This window comes from Micropterus dolomieu, linkage group LG21, assembly GCF_021292245.1.
Source record: "Micropterus dolomieu isolate WLL.071019.BEF.003 ecotype Adirondacks linkage group LG21, ASM2129224v1, whole genome shotgun sequence".
In the NCBI taxonomy this organism is placed as follows: Eukaryota; Metazoa; Chordata; class Actinopteri; order Centrarchiformes; family Centrarchidae; genus Micropterus; species Micropterus dolomieu.
In genome coordinates, this window is record NC_060170.1 from 21,924,575 (window position 1) to 21,947,388 (window position 22,814).

Consider the following 22,814-nt stretch of genomic DNA (forward strand, 5'->3'; position numbering starts at 1 on the left):
TGTGTGTGTGTGTGTGTGTGTGTGTGTGTAAGTGCTGACCTGTGAGAGACAGAACAGAGTCACAGCAACAGGAGGTCTTCCTCACTCTTACAAAGCCACGCACCTGGCTCCCATTACACACTAGTTTGCACTCGATCACAGTCTCTCTTTCTCTCTCTCTCTCTCTCTCTCTCAGCCCATCATGCTGTGATGCTGTGTAGAGTGCAGTTTGAGCCATCAGACACCATAATGGAAGCACTTTCCCATCCGCTTTAAGGCATTGTTGACCACTTACAAATGCAGACACACACACCACCAGAGCCTTAAGTCCAGGCCTTTACAAAATTACAGACCACTTTAACCCTTTATTGAGTGACAGTGGGCAATTTAGCTTTTCTAATGTCACTAAAGTACAACACACACACAAACAAACCACAGGAAGTGCTTTCAGACAGCAAGCTCCAATGTTTTAGCTTTTCAGTTCAGAAGAAAGCTTAAATTATTCTGTACTGCATGTGTTGTTATATATTTTCTTAAGTCTTTTAAATATTTGTTAATATTAAACTATATGTCATATTGCCCTGCTACGAGTGGATAATTTACACCATCACAAGGCTGCTTTTAATTAAAACCCTGGGCTGATATGTTGACCGTTATTAGCTTGTTGCAGATATGGATCTGTATTGGCGCCTATGTCAGCCGATAAGTAACAAGAAATTGCAGAACACTTATGTTTGATCTGTCATTGTATACTGTGGTTGTCCACCAGCAAGCATTATTTTCCAACTTTAGAGTGTACTTTAGAGTACATCTTAGTCATAACTCTTGTTAAAAATATTTACGGGGATCCTTAATAGTGTTTTTTTTTTTTTTTTCTATGCCATGCGTTTATTTTTAAATTTCAAATATTGCTGTCTGTTCTGGCTTCAAAGTCCAGAATTGATGGATAAAATGTTTTGCCTTTGGTGTCCAATTTTAACTATAAAGGCTTAACCTGCACCTCACCAGTGTCCCCCAACCTTATACAAGTGCAATACTAAATCACTGAAGTAACCCTATAAACTTGCCTAAATATTTTCATGAACGGATATTTTAACTAAAGTATTGATAGGTTTAAAGTGTATGAGTAATTCATAGTTTGTCCTTAGTGTGAGAGCGCAAGAGACTGAGGAGAGCTTCATGTAGTTAGCTTAGACAAGAGAGACAGAAAAAGCTAAACAGAGGGTAAAGAGAGAGAAATGGTGGAGGCATGTAGTTCCATAAGTGTAGGTATACATTAGCCAGCCATTACCAATGGGAGATGTTGACACAGGCCCCTGACCCACTGCCTGCTACACACAGAAAACACATGCTTTCACACAGTGGCAGCAACACCCGAGATTCCTCACAGATCAATTACCTCTGTATGTGTGTTATAAGGAAAAGAGAGGCAAGTGTGTGCCTGTGTGTCTATCTCTGTAAAAGGAATGCATTCATTCTGACTTCCCAAAGCAGAGCAGATCCTGCAGGTTCCTCTCAAAGAATACATAGCATGGCGTTTCTCTCTCTCTCTCTCTCATACACATACACATACACATACACACACACACACACACACACACACACACACACACACACACACACACACACACACGTAGAAGAACACACATGGGACATACCAGGGCACTTTGTGATTGGGCTTAATGACCTTAGGAACAACAAAAGGCCTTTTAGCTTTCTTGTTTGGTGTTTTGCTCATTAACTCCCACAGGAAGTTGTTAAAGGCAAAAATCCATCCTGATAGGTCAATAGCAGCTGAAAAGGTTCCCAAAACCAGGAGGTAATCAGGTGCTGATTATCAACATGATGCCAAGTGTAATTAGGCTTTTCTTTTTTTTTTCCTGCTGTGTTTGTGATTATACTTTACTTTTTGCTGATTTGCCAACAATGAGCTGCACACGGTAAAGAATACATTGTTTTTACTGGTTAAAAACGGTTTAAAACTTTTCATGTCAGTCTTTTGAATCTGGAGATCTGTACAATAAATCTCCAAACTGTAATGCATTGAATAGTGAGATGCTTTGCTACGAGTTTTTTTTAACTCTTTGCATCACAGTTTAAAAGAACAGCTTGTAAGCTAGAAACCCCTCTGGATTTGCGTGTTTACTCGAATGCACACTTTTTCCACACAAAGCCAACTAAGGTCTGATATGCACACAGAGTATGTTCATGTATACTTGCTCTATGGCAGGGGTATTCAAACTCTGAAACTGCGGGCCTCCCCTCAGACAAAGCTTGTGAAAGGGCATGTAGGCTATTCTATGTGATCTCCTTTTAATAACTAATGCAATAAGTAATGTAATATTGTTTCACTTCCATTCACTGAGCCTCCCCTGAAACTGTTTGGAGCCCCCCTAGGGACGCCCGCCTCACACTTTGAAAACCCCTGTTCTATGAAATCGGAGTGTGTTAGAGCCTCTGGATGATTGAAAAATCAAGATGTTTTGATGAGCTGAGGTTTAATAACGTTTTTGATTTTCTTTTCTAACTTGCTGATTGTCCTTCTAGCCGAGGAGAAGGAGAGCCTTTCCTCTCGTTTCCATAATGGCTTATAGACTTTCTACGAAGATCTTACACTTTTAAAACTTTAAATGTTTTTATACTATTTCAGGCTAGGTGAATTATAAGAATTAAGTAATTTTAAAAGTAAACAGGTGTTGGGGGGGAAACAGCTTTGAACTCTCAAACCACATTGCACAGCAAAATAGAATTTTATACACAAGTACTTATGAGTGGTGTTGCTGTTGTCTCATTCCCTCCCTCTTTTCAAAAACTGCTGCTTATAAAGAATAGTGAGTGAGTGTGTTCAGACACACTGACAGTAGTAGTTGTTTTTGGGATGTGTTGGTGGCTGTCTGTGAATGCAGCAATACAGTATATCCAGTTTCGACCAGTTCCTCTGCTAAGCTTAGGGGAGAGTGTTGATCAAGCTTTTCTGGTAGTGTGTCACACCTAGACGTAGACTTCAGTACACACCGATACTCACGTGCACATGAAAGCTCAGAGATGGTAAAAACTCAGTAGCACTTACAAGCTCAGTTTCTGGCACACATTTGTACTATTCTCTAGATCTTAGATATGCTCAAACAGAAATGTCATACACACTGTTTTTCATTGTCTTGATCAGCTCAAACAAGCACAGGGTTTTTGTTTCTGGACAGCAGAGGCCCGTGAGAGATGGTAAAGATAAGGCACCCACAACACTCACACACTCACACACACACACACACACACAAACACACACAAACACACTTGGAGTAACGATAAAGCATCTTGCATGCACACACACGCGATAATAATAAAGCATCACTTCCAAGACTTTCAGAACAGATGCGAGCAGGGCCAGAATTGATAAGCAGTGGTATCCTGGGGGAAATGTAAATAATGCTACGTTACACACAGAGCGACCAAAAGTTTTTAGAAGGTTAGATCACTATTTGAATGAGTACCAGAGAGATCAGAGAGTGACGCACAGTGAGAAAGAGAGAGCAGTGAGAGAGGGCGAATAAGCCTAAGCAAAAGAGGGACTGTAAGGGAGCGCCAAGAGAGGCATGCAGAGTTAGAGCGGGCGCAATGACATTAAGTGTGAAATATTTTGAGGAGATGAAAAAGCAAGTAAATATTCTGGAGAGGGACAAGAAGAATTTCTCAGCCCACTGTGAATGTCTGGTTTGAATATACGGCCCATTTGTCTCACTTCAGATGCTGAAAAATTCTCTTCGTGTGTCTCTCATCGTCTCTCTCCCCTCTGTCCACATTTCTCTCTCTGTCGCTCTGCATTTTGACTGTAAAAGTAATTTCTCTGTATTTATATTTCACTCAATCTTATTCTGTTCTTCTCAAACTGTTTGCACTTATGTCTCGCATGCAGACCAGCAGAAACAAATGTACACACACACACAGACACACAGACACACACACACACAGACACACACACACACACACACACACACACACACACACACACACACACACACACACACACTTCGGTTTTGACACAAGCCAGACAGAGCAATTATGGTCAATATTCTAGTGGCTCTGTGTCTCATCACCCCTGATTGGTTTAAACAAGACATTGCCTCATTGGGTCTGTCCCCATCACTGTGAACATAAAACAGTGAGCACATTTAGCCCTCTCGCTCCCAGCTGATGCCTGTAAATGTAGCCATCAAAGATTTACATTTTTTACCCATTTATGCCCGGTTGTATACTTTAGTGTTTGGTAAATCCTGCCATGGTGACTGTGTGGAGAGATGCAGTGGCGTAAAATACACCTGCATTGAATTACCTTGTCACAGTTGAATTATACATCATATGGTGAAGGCAGATGTCCTGGAAATAGAAGTAGAGTCTAGTCTAACAACTGTAATTGTTTCTGAGAGCTTGGAGTGCAGTATTTAATAATCTAACAAAATGCTGTCTTGTCTCTCTTTGTCTTTTTTTTTCTTTTCCCCTCACTGGTTCCTGTTCTCCTCCGTGTCTGCCCCTCTCCTGGTGAAATCATCCTCAGGTAAGAACCTTTCCTATAATAATATATCGCATACAGAAATAGCAATGGAGAAACTTTTCACCGTCCACAACTGAGATTAATTTGATTTTCAAATCTAGCCGCGCTGTTGCAATGTAGACCCAGGCTGAGAAACTTCTATGCCTTGTGGGATAGAGGGATCTCAAAGCTGTAAATGTACACAGCACATCTGCTATAAAGATGCAGTATAGGTTACTTGTGTATTATTTGCATGTGCATAATAATGCATTTATAATCGTCTTTGCCAAAGACATTTAGGAAAAAGCTTTACTGGCATTTTTTTCCAGTCCAGGAACATGACACCTTTTATACTGCACAGAAGTCACAGGGAGGAGATTGGGGTTGATGGTTGGGCGTCCAAAGCACATGACTTTTCAGGTTTAAACTGTGTCCTTTCGTCATATCGTCTTACCTGAGCCAAGACCATAATCTAACCTTAATCATTTTTCTTTCGTTTTTTTCTGTTGTCTAATCATAAAGTCTAACTCAAGCTTCATATACCTTGAGATAATATTCTTGGAAGAACAAATGAAATATGTTGACAGCGAACGTTATGCTGCATTACATTTTCTACAAAACCTACACAATAAATCTGATAACGCAAATGAGATATGTTTATAAACAAATGTCGGAGAGGGTTGGCAGCTGGGAATTCTTATTGTTGCTTATAAAATGCACCTTCAACAAACATTACCCCCCCCCATACAGTACCCCCATCTTTTTATTGTTACCCCATAGTATCGCTGTTTAACATGAACATATACTCCATGCCATGTATGCCACCATGTGATATAACCGGACCTTATGTCCCTCATATCTTGAGCCTCGCCAAAGCCAAATTCCCATTAACTCTGGGCGTTATGGTAGCACAGTATTGAATCTTGTTAGATGACAGAGACTGAGAGATACAGTTTTCTGATTCTCAGAGAAATGGCTTTGGACAGGAACAGTGGTTCTCGATCTCCAATTCCCCTTGGGGTGCGTTAAGTTTTTGTTCCAGCTTATCCCTCCATCTAGTCGACTCAATTGTGCTGTTCAGTGAACAGTGAAATGGACTTAGCAGCTCCTCAGTACTGTCAGGTGTGTTTGTTCTTTGAAATAAATGAACAGATGGCTCACAAACCAGCAATGGGTCATGAAGACTAGAGCTCTGTGTGTGGCGTTTGTGTGCCCATGCATGTTGCGAGTGTCTGTATATAAAGATAAGTGTGTGTGTGTGTGTGTGTGTGTGTGTGTTTGCATTTAGGCCAGTGCAGTTGGTGTTTTGGCATTCTGGTATTTGGCTAAGCTTTGGGTTTTGGACTGTGAGGTCTGGCAGAGAAGGGGAAAGTGAATATGAGGAAGAGAAAGAGGATCAACAAAGAAGAAAAAGGCATCTCTGGGAACATAGCTGTAGCTGAAAAAAGAGGGCATATTGGGGTATAATGGAAAGAAGAAGCAGAGGAAGGAAATTATATGACATGAAAGGTTTCCAGGTGTGTTAAGGTGTGGGGTGGAAACAAGATAGGAAATATAGGAATAGACATAAAAAGAGAATAAGTAGAATCCAGAGAGGTGATGAAGAAGAGAGGGAAGATGAGGACAGGAGAAACAGAGGTTTTAGATATGATTAAAGAAAAGAAAGAGGTTAATGGATCCATACTTTAGGGATGAAGAAAATGGGGCAAGGACATGAAGCAAGGAGAAAGAAAGGAACAAGCTTAGTATGATGATGGTCTACACTCTTTACAGAGAATGAAAGAGAAATAAACATAGGTAGATGCAAGGATGATAAGGTGAACATTAGTAGAGTAGATTTGACATCTTTACAAAAAGAGATTTAGAGTACGGAGATATGGGACAAAAGAAGACAGAAAGAAATAAACGGCACAAAAAGAGCAATTGAGGTAAACCAGAAAATTGAGGGGGATTGGAGGAAGTTAAGACAGATCACAAAGAAAGGGCAGCTTTAGAATGAGGTGTGCAGGGGGGGGGGGCGACGTATGATCATTGGAGACGGAAAGAGGGAGATGAGGGTTTTTCTCCGAGCAAAAAAAAAACAAAAATACAATCAAAGAGACAAATTCCTGCTCTGAAGATAATATGTGGAATGAGACGAAGTAGGCAGAACCATAGATAGATGGACAAAGAAAATGTGAGTACAGACAGAAGGTGTGGAGACAGCCCTGACATGAAGAGCAAGTGACCCAAACAGAAGTTTAATTAGCATATGTAAATTGCAGCTGCCTCTCCTGTGCCAGCTCTCTCGTCTTTCCATCCTCCTTTTCCCCTCACTGTCTCACCTTTTTCTTTCATTACTCTAACCCATCACCTACTCATCCTCTTTTCTCTGGCCTCCTAATCTCTTCTTGTTTCCTCTCTATCCTATTTGCACTGTCAACCTCTACAGTTCATTTTATTTACTCTCTCTCTTTTCTGGCTGTCACCTTTTGATTTAGTCCCTGAAACCTCCATTTTCCCCTTCCTCCTCTTGCCTTCATACCTGCCTCCTCGTTCCTTTCTTTCCTTAAGGCTTCCTCTTTTGCTGTCTACTCTCTCTGTCTCTCTTTCCAGTTGCCTGGCAGATAATATTGGCAGTTTGCTAAGCAATTGTTGACGGTATTATGGCACACTTGACTGGGATATTTATGTGGTATGTAATCTAAGCCTGTGAATAAACCAGCCAAACTGTGAGCTAGCCAACCAAAGAGGGCAGCTTTTCAGCTTTGCGTCTTTCTACTGAACTACAGTATAAGGAAAATCTGGTCACCTTGGGCCTAACAAATGCAACTCACACATACACACTCAAGTACACACATGTAACGCAGCTGACCCTGTACTGATACCATGACCCTTCCAATAATGCTGAACCATCTCTATCTTCCCCCCTATTTTCTCTCTTCTCTCTCTCTCCAGCGTTGACACCCAGTACTATACACACAAAGACACACACACACACACACACACACACACACACACACACACACACACACACACACACACACGCAGTCCTCACACCCTGTTTCCTTCCTTCCTAACTGCCTGGCTCACTGCCTAAACACACCTCATCTTCAATTTGAATTGTTTTTGCTACTCTGTCTGAATCAGAGCAACCTTTTATGCTGAATCAGCGTCATATGTAATGTATTTTGAATGCACGTAACTACTGCTGTATTATTTAATGCAAACTATGTGCAAATACTTGAGGTTTAAACAGTAAACAGTTTAGTCAGTACTACGCATGCGCATATCCATTCTCTTATTATTATTGTGCGGTAACAATGTTTTGATGTAGGGTTGCACAATTAATCTAATCGCAATCGCGATGTCGTAATGTGCATTACATAAACGCAAAAAGTGTGCGATTTGAGCAGAAAAAGTGTGCTGTGTGTGTGAGACTCTCCTCTCAGTTTGCACTGCAGTCTGCTCATTATCTCCGGCCACACTGGGCTCTCGCAGATAAGTACGAACCACAAATAGTAATTTTTGGGCAGTGAGCCAGTAACGTTAAAGACAACAACCCCACCCCGCTGCTAATCCTTCAAAACATATCCGGACTCACCACCTGAGCAGCAAGAGAAAAGCCAGTGGGCCGGTGTCGCTCTGTGAGAGAGACAGTTATGTTACGTGTCGTCGGCAGCCAAAGCGGTAAGACAGAAGAAAACAGGGAGATGATAAAGAAGGTATGGCTTTGGATCGCTGGCCAGTTAACGTTGGCTATATTGCTGCCTTTTGTTTTCCAACTTTTCATAAAGCCGATGTCAGTCACTTGTCGTCAACCAACCAATCACAGCCTGGGTGGGGCGGGGCATTAGAAAAAAGTTTGACATGCTGCAGCAAATCATTAAATGTTGAACAATATTATAATATAAAAATGTAATATAAAAACAAGTTAATACTTAACATTAACAAATTAGAGATCCATATAAATAATTTTGCTTGCACAAGGATTAAATAAATAAAAACAACCTACAGAAATGAAACAGCTGTAACTGGATTTAATATTCAACTAGTGGGGAAATTATAATGAATGTTGTATTTAATATATTAACATTATACTAACAGTATAATATTACCTGAACATTATAGTCTTTGTTTAATTATTATAATATACTAATACACTCTTTTACACTAGTTCCTCTTCCAGGTTGTGGATAGAGCCTCTGCAGTGGACAGATGTAGATTTAGATCCAGGATGTCAGTGTGCCAATATTTGCTCCTTTTAGCCGTCTCCTCCTGAGAGCAACACGCACCCCTTGTTCTGTTTTACAGATTTTTTACTAAAGTTATTGTTATAAATATTGTTTATTGTTTAACTTTGTTCAAGTTGAGAAAAACACATTTCAAAATCACAGTATTCTGTGCATTTTCCTTGACAATCAAGCAAGCAGACCCATAGTACCATTTGTTCCATTATAATCGAATCGCTATCCCAAATCGCAATATTGTCCACAATAATCGCAATATGACTTTTTCTCCAAATCATGCAGCCCTATTTTGATGGAATGGGTATTGAGGACCGATCTTAAATTAGTAGACCCTGATTGGTCAGAACCATAATGGGGGTAATTTAACAAGTCAATCTCAGATCAACATAATTATCAGATGGAGCAACTACTTAGTTATTAACTTTAGAAAGCCGCAACACGATTAACAGAATTAACAAAATTAACAAAATCCTAACAATACCCATCCCTGCTGAATATATGTAGTAGTGTGAGCTCACTACTATCCTTTATAGATGTATTATTTAAGGTTATACCTGTTATCATACCACAAACAAAACTGGAGGAACACAATAACATGTTCACTAAACTCCTTTGTGTACACATTTCTAAGTGGAACATGGTTATGCAGCAGCTGTGTGATAGACTAGATGCAATAAGGTACCTCCAAGTAGTTTTTTCCCAGCTACGATTGTAACCCCATCATTTTGAAATCACATTGTGTGTTGACCATGCCGTTGGCAGCTCACAGTACTCCAATGAGGAACCGTTAATAAGGACAAGCTGCTATGCTACGAGCAACTGCCAAGTCACCATTACATCCACAAGAATGGATGGTTTTAATATTGCTTTTCTTGAATTTGGGGAAACCATAAACAGCCGCTATTCAGCAGCAATGGCTTGTTTTGTATACCACCAATATGGTCTTGACAGGATAGTTATGTTCCTTTTTAATCACCATCACACCCAGAAAAAAACATGGTTCAGGTGATAGAAAACAAGAAAAAGTGCAACTAGGCACACGGCCATCTCCAAGAGTTACAACTACAATATATGCATAGATATCATTAAGCCTAAATGAAAAATACATTTATCTTTCTAAGCATCTTAAATTGGCACACAATGGGTTTGGGCATGGGGCCTGCATCCCTGCACTGTCTCCCACAACTGTATCTCGCTTAATGTTTGTCCTTTTTTGTTCTGTAAACACTTGCTCATTGCAGGCTGTTTGTTAAACAGCATCTCATTTTCCATCTCATCCCAGACATCAAACGTCTGTGGAAGCCCTCTGGGTCTTAGCATACTAAAAACCATAACAAGGTGTACAGGCTCGGGAGGGGTCTCAATAAACCCTCCCTTTGATGTCTGTGCGCTTAAGTTCACTAAGGCAAACACCATAATATCCTATATTTCTACAAGGTTTGTTGTGTCAAAATGATTACAGATCACTATTTTAACTGAGCTCATATATTTGTGCTCTTTCCGCAGCCTTGTGCCAGAGCTTCCTTTTGATTCTCCTTTATGCTTTGTTCTCTTAACATCTCATTACTGTCTACATTCAAAAAAGAACGGCGAATATGAGAACACTTTGAATTACAGTAAACAGTATATTTCATTACTGTCTGTGATCTTTGGTTTCAAATAACATGTGGTTTTCAGTCTTGTAGACTATAGTCACAAATCTTGTGCTGCACAGTTGCTGTAATATGTGTAGGGCATGCAGGCAAAATGCAAGAAAACAACAGGATGCTTTTCATTTTATTTTAAGAAAAAAAGGTTGCAAGAATTTAATAAAATAAAACATATCATCCAAAGATAATTTTATTAAATACATTTTGGAGTCCCTGTTAGTGCTCACTTTGACATGGATTCTGCGAAGTGTTCACAATTCAACGTTTAGTATTTTTTTCCCCTCTGTATCCTTGGCAATATGTTTTATTCAGAGTGTCTCTCCTTAGCAATTTAGTTCCTCTTTTTCTCCCTATTGCTATTCAACTCCTCTGCTTTATCAGTTCAATAGACTTCAGCTCAAATTGATGGGTGCTTTATTGGCACGACACAAGTAGAGCACACTTCGCCAAGGCAGAAGCTGACAACTGAGTTGTGTTCATTACAGAACAATAATAATCCAAACAGAACCAATTGGGGGTATTTATGCTTTTCTTTTTCTTTAATGTGTCAAACATTTTTACAGCCTAAATTACATTCTGAACATCCACTTGATTTGAATAGACTTTTCTTTCCTGCAGGACTGATTTGACTTTTAATCTCTGGGAATGTTTTGCTTGTTTTGTCAAAGTAAATCCCTTCTTTTTTCCCTGAGTAACTTAGTGCTGTGCTGAAACATCCAGACTGATGCAGTGACTTTGTCACAAGTGATTTCTCTTCGGTAATATAGATGCTCTGAATTTGTCCTTAGTTTTGTTATTGTTTGTCTCTTTCTGGCAATATGTGTCACACTTTTCATGACAAATACTGACATTTATTTGTCCTCTGGATGTCTTTTTAATTTGCCCTTTTGTATGAGCACATAACTGTACATCTGTAGGCAAAATGTGTCCTTAACAAAATAAAAGACATGTTTATTTTTTATTGTATTTTTCCTCGTTCTGTTCCTCTTTTATTCTCTTTTAAGGCTGAAATACTGTAAGAGAGTAGCAGGACAGTAGCGGAATACGTGCCATATTTGTTCATATTTTTCTTCTTTTGTTTTCCCATGATGTTTCTCTTCAATAACTCCAAACTCTCAATCTCTGTCAATTTCCACTCTTCCTCAGTCAGTGCTCTTTCCTTCGTTCTGTGGTTGGCCTTACTGTCTATTTCTCTCTCATCTGTGCCTCCCTCTCTCCTCCCCTCTGTTCTGCTCTGGTGTCCAGGGGCCTGAGGGCGGATTTAGTTAGAGAAATAGTGTGAGAATGACAGAGTGCGAAAGGGAAGAAGGCGAGAGGAAGAGAGGAACAGACAGCCATAACCTAGTGTCTTGTGAAGCACTTGATGCTGATCCAGTACAGTATCTGATCTAGTGTCATCCATTACCCTGCACCATGAATAAACCTGACCAGAATAAAAAGCTGACATGAAATCGGCCCCAAATTGGAAACGTCTTGTGCCTCCCACAGGGCGCTGGCTATGGGACTTCCCATGTCGTTATTCAGGATTTTACAGTAAGTGAGGAGCCTGGATATCAAAATATCTGGTGTCATCTTTTTCAAGATAATGATGTATTGTGGTCTGCCCTCATCATCTTCAACCCGACAACGCGATAACCCCCTTCACTTTTCCTGCAGTTGGGAAACAATACGGACACAGGATCTTTAGCTGCAGCCTTTATTCGCTGCCAAACTGTAACCTACAGTGTACATCCACTGCTAAACTTTGCTCTGCATACCTTTTCCTCTGCATTGCTCAACCACACACTCACTACGCCCACAGAAAGGACTCGATGAAATGGCATCCACTTCCGATGTGTTGGTGTGATGTCTTAAAACCTTTGTGAATAAAAGCAGAATCATCTGCATTAGAGGTCAACCATTGCTGGATATTGAGATTGAAAAAATGCAATCGCAATATATTACCGTTTTTAACATGCATTTTATAAGCATTCCTTAAATTATTTTTTTAATTACTTTGACATCTACTGACATATCTAATGAGATAAAATTTTACACAACTTGTCAGCACTCTCTGGTGAACCAACTCCACTGTCCACGTCACCTTTTGGTATCACTTTAGCTCACACGCAGAAACTCAACACACAGCGTGAACGTCATTGCAATAAACTACACAAACGAATGTCCATAACACAGCAACTTTAAATTCCTATTAGATTCTTCTTAATATCTTTAGGTAAGTACAATAATATTTCAACATAGGCATTGCCTTTGCCAAGGAAACAACAGCGTGACCTGACTTGTTGCAATTGCAGCCTCAAGCAGGACCATATGGTAACTCTCCTCCTACTTCCTGTCTACACAGTAGCTGAAATTTTAGCTGTGGGTGGTGCCAAATCTAATGCACAGAACAAACATATATGTCTAGAGGACAGAATAGAAATGCAAAATGACCTCAAACATAACTTGGTGTGTGTGTGTGTGTGTGAGTGTGTGTGTGTGTGTGTGTGTGTGTGTGTGTGAGTGTGTGTATACGCTAGAAACCACTAGACGGAATTTTGCCTGAAAATTGAAGGGCCAGATGGTTAATTGTGCGGGTAAACTATACATTATGGTCAGAACGTGACAAACACTTTATGCCAAAAAGTGGATCACTTCAAAAATCTGAGGTAAAACGTTCAAAACAATTATGATAAAATCTTTCTTCAAACAATATGATTAGTAACTCTTTTTTCAGTCCCTTTTCCTCAACAAAATAAACATGTTAATAGAAAAAGTGAGAGCTAATTTGTTTGTGATTTTAATGAATTAAATATTTATTGATATATTGAACATTTGTTATATTGTTATTGAGGGAAATTATTTTGCGATTGATTTATTGCCCAGCCCTACCTGGAATGCCTGTTTTCTGGCCACTTGCAAAGCACCTGGATTGAGTGTAGCTGGTCACCTAATAACCATAATTTCACACTAGTGAAGAGGATACTGGATGAAGAACATATCTATGTTTAGCATTTTGCAGTTTTGTGCAGTGATGTGTGGTTTTCCTTGTGTCAAGAATGCCACATTACCATAAAGGAGGTCTGCATGTTCAGAACCGTGTTTTGAAAGATGTCCTTCGACAGCTGGTCAGGGAAGACTGATAGTCACTGTGTATAAACACAGTGCATGCATACAGGCCGCTATCAGTCCATTATCATATTCCTAATTTGCACCCAAATGGTGAAAGACACAAAGGGGATGAAGGGGACAATGCGCAACATTCCACAGCAGGGTCATAAATCTTGTACCCCCCCCCCCCCCCCCCCCACACACACACACACACACACACACTGTCAGATGTGCACTGCAATAATTAGGTCTTTCAGGTTATGATAATGTTTGTGCTGTTTTCTGGTTCATCTCCTCACTGGTGCACAGAATGCCATTAATCACACCAGTCTAAATCACATGCTGATTCCGCCACACTCACGTGTGTGTGTGTGTGTGTGTGTGTGTGTGTGTGTGTGTGTGTGTGAGATAAAGTGTGAGAGACCTTGTGTGTAAGTGTGCATGCCTCATTTAATGGTGTATGTTTTTGTCTTTGCACTGGCAGAGGCAAGGAATGAGAGAGAGTGAGGGAGAATAAATGTGAACGAGAGAGTGAAAGAGGCCAAAAACCGTATGGGGTCGGGAAAAAGACAAAAGTAATGAAGGGGTTTTCACCAATAATGTACACCAGACAGGGCTTAGCCTATCTCTGTCTATCATCCTCTATTTTTCCTTTCTATCTCCAAGCTCACAACCTTATTTCTTTCTGTATTTCACTTTTCATGACTTCCTCATTCTTCCCTGCTGTTTCTGTGCTGGGAAGCAAGGCACCACAACATGCTATAGATGGGGCAGTGTTTACAGGAGAAACACATCTGTCCATTCTCCTGTCTTTTTATGACAAATTAGTTGTTGGATGACTTTAACAAAGACATTCTTTTTTGTTTGTTTTGGCTGTGTGAATAGCAACTCAAGGACAATCTGACAAGCCCACGTATTGCCCCTGTTGTAGTGTCCTTGAGCAAGACACAAAATCCCTCCCAAAAGCCCCATGGCTGCTGCTATGTAGCTGATCTTGGACTCTAAACTCCCTGCAGGGGCAGGTAACCCTGTTCAAGTATCAAAGTACAATATCTCTTTCCCCAATTTGGCCCACTCATACTATAAGAGAAAGCCCCTGAGCTGGGCCAGGTGTCCTCAGGTTCTCTCCCACACATTTAATTATTTCAAATAAAACACTTTATTGAATGGAGTTCAATGCAGTGGAAGTTCAAAACAGAGCACATGTGAATCTGAGCTGGTTGCCGGCAGCGACTGATCAAGCTCCGTTGTACATCGGCTTTTATTTACTTTCTGCTCCTCCTGATGTGGGCCTTATTGTGAGGCCCACATCCTCATCATTATTTCAGCTCACACTAATACCTAAAGTGACCTGTCTAAAAATAATGGTGTCTATTCTCCACCGAAGTTTGCATTTAAATGGATTCCCTATAGCAAATGTGCACAGAAAGCATATTAATTTCTATTTCTGTCCTCATAGATGTATATTAACTGGAGACTCTATTACAATCCACAGTCCATCTTGGATATGTATGAAATAATTTTTATCAAACATGATTCTGAACCTAATTTTTTATATATCAATGATGATCAGCAAGAAAAAGTATTCCCACAATACCACACCGCCTTTTACACAAGACCACAACATTGCGTACACAGTTAAAAAAAAAAACGAAAATATTCTGGCAGCAGGGGCGCCAGAAAAATACCGTAAAATAACAGTAAATAACTAACTCGTAAAAATATGGAAATATTCCGGCAGCTGGGGCACCAGAAAAATACCGTAAAATAACAGTAAATAACTAACTTGTAAAAATACGGAAATATTCCGGCAGCAGGGGCACCAGAAAAATACCGTAAAATAACAGTAAATAACTAACTCGTAAAAATACTGAAATATTCCGGCAGCTGGGGCACCAGAAAAATACCGTAAAATAACAGTAAATAACTAACTCGTAAAAATACTGAAATATTCCGGCAGCTGGGGCACCAGAAAAATACCGTAAAATAAAATTAAAATTTTATTATATAATTTTACATAAAAAATGTTTAATTTAAAAAAATTATACAACACCCGCAAACACTAAATTTTCCATTTAAAAAACATCAAAATACTGTTCTAAAACTGGTATTCAACTTTTAGATTGTGTTCATTGGAATTTTGTGCAGAAGTGAGGTCAGGCACAGATGTTGTACGAGAATGCCCGGCTCGCAGTCTCCGCGCTAATTCATCCCAAAAGTGTTCAACCAAACTCGTTCATCCATGTCTTTAAGGACCTTGCTTTGTGCACTGGTGCGCATGTTGCAACAGGAAGGGGCCATCCCCAAAGTGTTTCCACAAAGTTGGGAGCATGAAATTTTCCAAAATGTCTTGGTATGCTGAAGCTTTAACAGTTCCTTTCACTGGAACTAAGGGGCCAAGCCCTACCCCTGAAAACCAACCCCATGCCATAATCCTCCCTCCACCAAACTTTACACTTTTTGCGGTCAGGCAAGTACCGTTCTCCTGGCAACCGCCAAACCCAGACTCGTCCTTCAGATTGCCAGACAGAGAAGCGTGATTTGTAACTCCAGTGAACACGTGTCCTCTGCTCTAGAGTCCAGTGGCAGCATGCTTTACACCACTTCAGCTGACGCTTTGCATTCACAAATGGACAAATTGCACAGGTGGCAACCTATCACAGTGCCATGCTTCAATTCACAATTCACTGAGCTCCTGAGAGCGACCCATTCTTTCACAATTGTTTGTAGAAGCAGTCTGCATGCCTAGGTGCTCGATTTTATCCACCTGTGGCCAGGGAAGTAATTGGAACACCTGAATTCAGTGAATCGGAGGCATGTCCCAATACTTTTGTCAATATAGTGTATATTGTTATATCACACAGCCCTATTTATTAATGGCAGTTATATTGTAAATCAAACACTCTCAAGCTTTTTGGATGTAAGTAACGGCAAGCAAGTGAAAATCATCTGCCTTTTCCTTATTGCTCACACACAAGAGCTGGTGGTCATTTTTGCAGCCAGGTAGCCACCTGACTTGAATTTGTCCCTAATTCTGTGTAGAGGGCTCCGGACTAACACATCCCCATAATTTGGTCACCATACCATTATTAAAGGAAACTTACTTAATGTCTTGCCGACCTTGGATAGATATGCTGTTTATTATGTTTGCCGTTGTTTATGTTTTCCAATTGAGCTACCTTGAGAAGCAAAATGGTTTCTTAAGGTCATCCTGAGGTGTTGATGTGCAAAGTCAGCCCAATCTGAAAATGTTTTTTTGGCTTGCATACCAAAAACTTGCAAACAAATGGATTCATTAGGACTGCCAAGAAAAACTTGCATATATTCTACTGTGAGTGTGCTATGGCCACCCGGTGTTTGTTGTTTCAATAGGTATTATTCAAACCATTTTAGGAGATGAGTTTGAGTTCACATTGAATTTCAGGTAAATTCTCTACTTGAGTTGTGTTTGTATCAAATTCCCACTTGTCTTTCTACTTACACATATTTGCATCTATTTTGTATACCAACTTAATTTAGAAATTGTGGACCCTAACTCAGGTGCACACAGTTGTGCACTCCCTTCCAAGGCCAGGTGGACCTAATTCAGCAATCATCTGTAGCACTTCCGGGGTAGAACTAGAGGACAGAAAAGGAACATGTATGCACACCACAGGGAAACACATACAGCTGTAACAACATTTACCAGATACTTTCTATAGCCAGTTTTGGCTATAGAAAGTTAAAAAATGTCATATTGATTCCAGAAAATGATGAAGTCTTTGGATTGTGCATGAAGTTCACACTATGTAAAACCACCATTTTGGATGTACCATTATCCCCTCTCCTTTGACTTTCATATCTCTCTCCTATCAAAGCAAAATGGCAACATTTTAAGAAATACTTTCCAATTACTTTACATTCATGTTCAACTTTAATCTTGGAGCTGTGTCTGACAGTGTCCAAAATGTTCTTTATGGCGAACCAGTTGTGTTTCTAATGAATAGATCTGAAAATGTCATCAATAAGGTAAATAACAAATAAACTACTTTAGTTTCAGGAGAATAATTCTTTACACTGAAATGTTTGACGTGTGTGTGTGGTGATGTGTTGTGAACATGGAACTGAATAAATGGTCAATAAATAGTATTAGATGTGGGTATTTGTATTGTGGTGGAAAAGGAAACTGTCACAAATAACCCTAGTACAAACTCAAAAGGGGTTTCCTGTCTAAGAGAAATGGATATATATTACTCTAATGTAAATTGTGAACATGTGGTAATTTTTAATTAAGAAAAAAACTGATTTTAATATGTTATTTTGAACTTCTAAGCATTATGATAAAAGTCAGCATCTGTGAAATTACCGTAATTATGGCTGTTTTCAATGATCAAAATCACATGTTTTTTGTTACGGTTAACTGTTACTAATTGTACCAAGTTTAAGAAATGTTTTTACAGTATAAAAGTTAAATTTAACAGTGTTTTCTTTTAAATAAGGCAAATAATATTTGTGAAAATATGATAAATTCCTGAATGTATTTTCTTTAAAATAACAGAAATGTTATGGTTATTCACAGCTACAGGTTTTTCATGTTATTTTACATTAGACATGTAAATTCACAGTTTATTTTCATGTATTTCAAAAATACAGGAAAAAATCGGTGAAATAAAAAGGAATAAAACTGTAAAATTACAGATTTTTTGTAGCAATTCCACTTTATAACCCGTATACACATACAATTAAAATTGAGATTTGTATTCTTGAGGAAATTGTATTAATTTCTTCTGTCTGGAGATTTAATATCACATTGTTTAACCCATTCGTCACACCATGCAAGCATACATAGTTTTCATGTAACGATGAAGGGTGTTACATAAAGCCTGATCCATTCTTACAAAGCTCCAGGGATTCATAGACGCACAAAATTACCTCTCCTCTAAGGTTCCTGTAGCATAACTATTACTGCTGTAACTTCCATGTCATGTCAGTGCTGGAATGTGATTGGACATGCACTGTGGAGGTCATCATATTTGGGTTGAAATTTCAGATAATAAGGGGAACGTGTTCTGCTATGGCTCAGGCAGCTACTCAGGAGTGTGCATACATGCTCGCCATAGAAAATAATGACTGTTCTCTTTGTAATGAATCACCTGGTGGTTGAGGGTGGAAGCAGAGTTAGTGTTTTGTAGTCAACCAAAGAAAATCTTGGTTGAAATTCTACCTACCTCAGCCACAGTGTACTGAGTACACTCCACATGGTAGCTGCTGGGTACTAATCAAAGTTACACAGCGTTGCCAAGAAAATTAATTCCTGCAGTTTGACCATTTCTTTTTCACACGTAGCTATGACCTTACCTTGGCAAGTCAATTTACATACAGCATGTAGTGATTGGTGCTGGTTCTTTTGACATAGTTTCAATTTGTTTGGAGCTAATTAAATGTTCAGTAAGTTATGCCTAGCAGTCTCCATTAGGTTGGGCAGTTCAAAGTTAATCTTTTATCACTTTTAACATGTCAACTTGTTTTTGAATATATTTTTTGTGCCTTTTATTGGCAGTTTATAGAAAACATTGTGTATTTTCCTTCCTACCAGTCTCATTGCTAATAGTAGAGGACTTATTTTTATAATAAAACCAATGTCATGGCATTGCTTTCTATTCAATCTATTAGTGTAGTCATTTGTATAAACAAAGGTGGTTGCACAGCATAGCTGAATGTCCAAGCTAGCACGGAGATCAGTGGCCATGGAAAAAAGTGTTGGTGCAAATAGGAAATGAGCATCTCCAAGGACTCAAGATCATATACATTCACACTTCTTTTCCTGAGCCACATTTTATTTTATTCTCTTTCATTAACTCTCTCTGCTACCTTTCATTCCTCTTTCTCATCCTCCTACTCTTTCTTCTTTTCTTCTCACTTTTTTTGCCCTGCAACCGTGATCCTCCACACAGTACTAAGACATGTCACATGCACATAGACTGTATATGTGCAGTAGAAACTGATGATATGTAGACATGATGTTGCCTGTGAAATATGCTTGGCATATCAGAGAAAACAGTATAAAGGCTTTTGATTTTTTCTATATCCAGGTTTATTATGTATATATGTGTGTGTATGTGAGGGAATAAGGCAGGGGAAGGGGGATTCAAATATCATCTTGTTAAAATGACCCCAGACTGTGGCTGAGAAAATGTCACCATATCACTGCACTAGTTAGTTCTTTCACTGTAAAACCAATCTAACTCCAATTACAGCATTATTGCAAAAGAAGAATCTTACAGAATCCCACTGGGTGGATCTATTTTACTTTGCGTTTTCGTTACACAAAATGCAATCCTGTGTGTACACAATAGGTTACAGGTGATGTAGATCAGGGTATCTATACAGTTCAATTTACTTTGTGCGTCTTTCCAGTTTTTAAATATTGTTGTCCCAAATGCATATCCATATTCAGAAACTGCATGTTTTCTGCCTTCCTCATGTTATTCCATACAATTCTCTGCATCCCACATCAGTTCTTCCCCAAGTCTGTTAAATGTTAACCCCAGTCACTATACATTTTCAGTCAAATATCTGTCAAATTCAATTGCAACTACCTTTCCAAATGCAGGTATAACTGTGTTGAGGCAGAGTGCCGTAACACAACTTGCAAATGAAACAATTACACAACTTAGCACAACTTCTAATATTGCAGAAGAAATCCTCTTAGCTATAAATAAAGATTTGAAACAGTTAACTTTATAGATGCTACACTTTTTAACATGCCCGTTATTCAACGTCATTATATTTGTTCCTGCTGTTAATACCACTAATAATAAAAGTTTATAACATTTCAACACATAGGATGCTTGATATACAGTCCCCTCCAAAAGTATTGGAAATTCCTTTGTTTTTGTTTACTGAAGACAAAAGGGCTGAAGATCAAAAGATGAGTATGAGACAAGAGTTCAGAATTTCAGCTTTTATTTCCTGGTATTCACAGCTAGATGTGTTGAACAACTTACGACATATCACCGTTTTGTATTAGACCACAGTATTCTTATGTGAGCAAAAATAATGGAACAAATAATCTTAAAGTAAATAACATTTAATATTTGGTGGCATAACCCTTGCTTGCAATAACTGCCTCAAGCCTGCGACCCATTGACATCACCAAACATTCTTCATTTGTGATGCTATTCCAGGCTTTTACCGCAGCTTCTTTCAGTTCTTGTTTGTGTCGGAGTGTTTCTCCCTTCAGTCTCCTCTTAAGGAGGTGAAATGCAGCTCTGTTGGGTTAAGGTCAGGTGATTGACTTGGCCAGTCTAAAACTTCCACTTTTTTCCCCTGATGAAGTCCTTTGTTTTGTTTGCAGTGTGCTTTGGGTCGTTGTCCTGCTGTATGATAAACTTCCTCCCGATTAGTTTCAATGCATTTCTCTGTAAATTGGCAGACAAAATGTTTCTGTCCACTTCTGAATTGATTCTGCTGCTACCATCATCAGTTACATCATCAATAAATATTAATGAGCCTGTTCCAGAAGCAGCCATGCACGCCCAAGCCATGACATTACCTCCACCATGCTTCACAGATGAGCTTGTATGCTTCGGATCATAATCAGTTTCTTTCTTTCTCCACACTTTGGCCTTTCCATCACTTTGGTAGAGATTAATCTTGGTCTCATCAGTCCATAAGATTGTGTTCCACAACTTTTGCGGCTCATCTCTGTACTTCTTTGCAAATTTCAATCTGGCCTTCCGATTCTTCCTGCTGATGAGTGGTTTGCATCTTGTGGTGTGGCCTCTATATTTCTGCTCTCTGAGTCTTCTTCCAATAGTGGATTGTGATACCTTCACACCTGCACTGTGGAGGTCGTTACTGATGTTTTGGGGGTTTTCTTCACAGCTCTCACGATATTTCTGTCATCAACTACTGTTGTTTTTCTTGGCCGACCTGTTCGACGTCTGTTGCTCAGTACACCAGTAGTTACTTTTTTTTTCAGGACATTCCAAATCGTTGTACTTGCTATGCCCAATGTTTGTCCAGTGGCTCTGGTCAATTTTCCTTCTTTTCTCAGCTTGACAATGGCTTGCTTTTCTCCCATAGACTGCTCTCTGGTCTTCATGTTGGTTTATCCTCTTTAACAGGAAATGCAGTCTGTATAGGTTTGAACCAAGGATGAAAATTTAGTCTAGTCATGCAGAGCTATATAATGTTGGGACAATCAACCTAAAAGGCAACACCTGGGCAAGAAGAAACATCTGTCAGTCAAATGTTTTGCTCACTTGAAAAATGGGTGGGTTCAAACAAACGGTGGTATGTCCTGAGTTGTTTAACACATCTAGATGTGAATACCAGAGAAATGAGAGCTGAAATTCTGAAATCTTGTCTCATACATTTGATATTAAACCCAAATGTCTTCAGTGAACAACAAAAACAAAGGAATTTGCCTTACCGTTCCAATACTTTTGGAGGGGACTGTATGTCTATTTCTGTTTGCATTGTACCTCAGTCTGAGAGAGGAATGGGCAAGTGAACTTTCCACTGGACTTCAGAGGCTTCTCAAACTGACTTCTGATGTGGTACTGGCCCGGACCAGGAACTCCCTGATGGGAAGCAGAAAGCAAGAAATGTACAGTAAATACAAGGTAATATTTGTATTTACTTTGGTGATATCACTTTTCATGTAGTTCTGTCAATTAGAAAATACGGAGACAACCTGAGGGAGCCAAATACACACTGAGAGGTAAGAAAAGGAGAGTTGCTTTTTGTTTCTGAGTTAAATGAAAGGCACTCACATGTGAGGAAAAGACTATTATGAAGATAAACTAAAAAAAGACAAGGTAGAGAAAAATGAAGCAAAGCCAGATGAGTGAGCAACTCATGAAAACACAGAAAAGGCGCAGTGAGAAAAAGCCCTTTTCTTTCTCTGCTCAGCAGTTAAGTCATTTATGTTTAAAAAATAGACTGGGGAGAGAAACATAGTCATAGGAAACAATTTTGTCCACTGCACCATTTCAGCACAGTAATTACTGTAACTAGCACACAAGCTAACAACACGCACAGAGATGTTGACAATGAGAGGTAAGGAAACACACACACATTCACACATTCCCTAATGCAGAGCCAGGACATTTTTGTATTTGTGGTAAACCCACAAGGTTGCTGGGCCAGAGGTGGTTTAACTGGGTCTGCAGTAAAAGAGCATTGATTTCTGTGGAGATAGTTAGCAGTTACAACTGAATTTTGAGAGGGAACAGTGGTGAATTTCAGCACAATATGTTTTCCCCATGCCTTAGGACAGCTCAATCTTTATTCATGAACACTGACTACAATGTTTCCTTTCCAGAAATGAGGGGGGGGGGGGGGGGCAACCCCAGG

At 39.4% G+C, this 22,814-nt stretch overlaps 1 protein-coding gene across 2 annotated transcripts in view; it reads right to left on the reverse strand.

The window, feature by feature from the left end:
- The window catches only part of stpg2 (sperm-tail PG-rich repeat containing 2), an 87,689-nt gene that overhangs the window by 51,670 nt on the left and 13,205 nt on the right, over window positions 1-22,814 (reverse strand). For both annotated transcript variants that reach the window (XM_046035972.1, XM_046035973.1), the window contains exon 8: window positions 21,941-22,039. In XM_046035972.1, coding sequence (XP_045891928.1) covers window positions 21,941-22,039 — 99 coding nt within the window. The remainder of the gene's footprint in view (window positions 1-21,940; window positions 22,040-22,814) is intronic.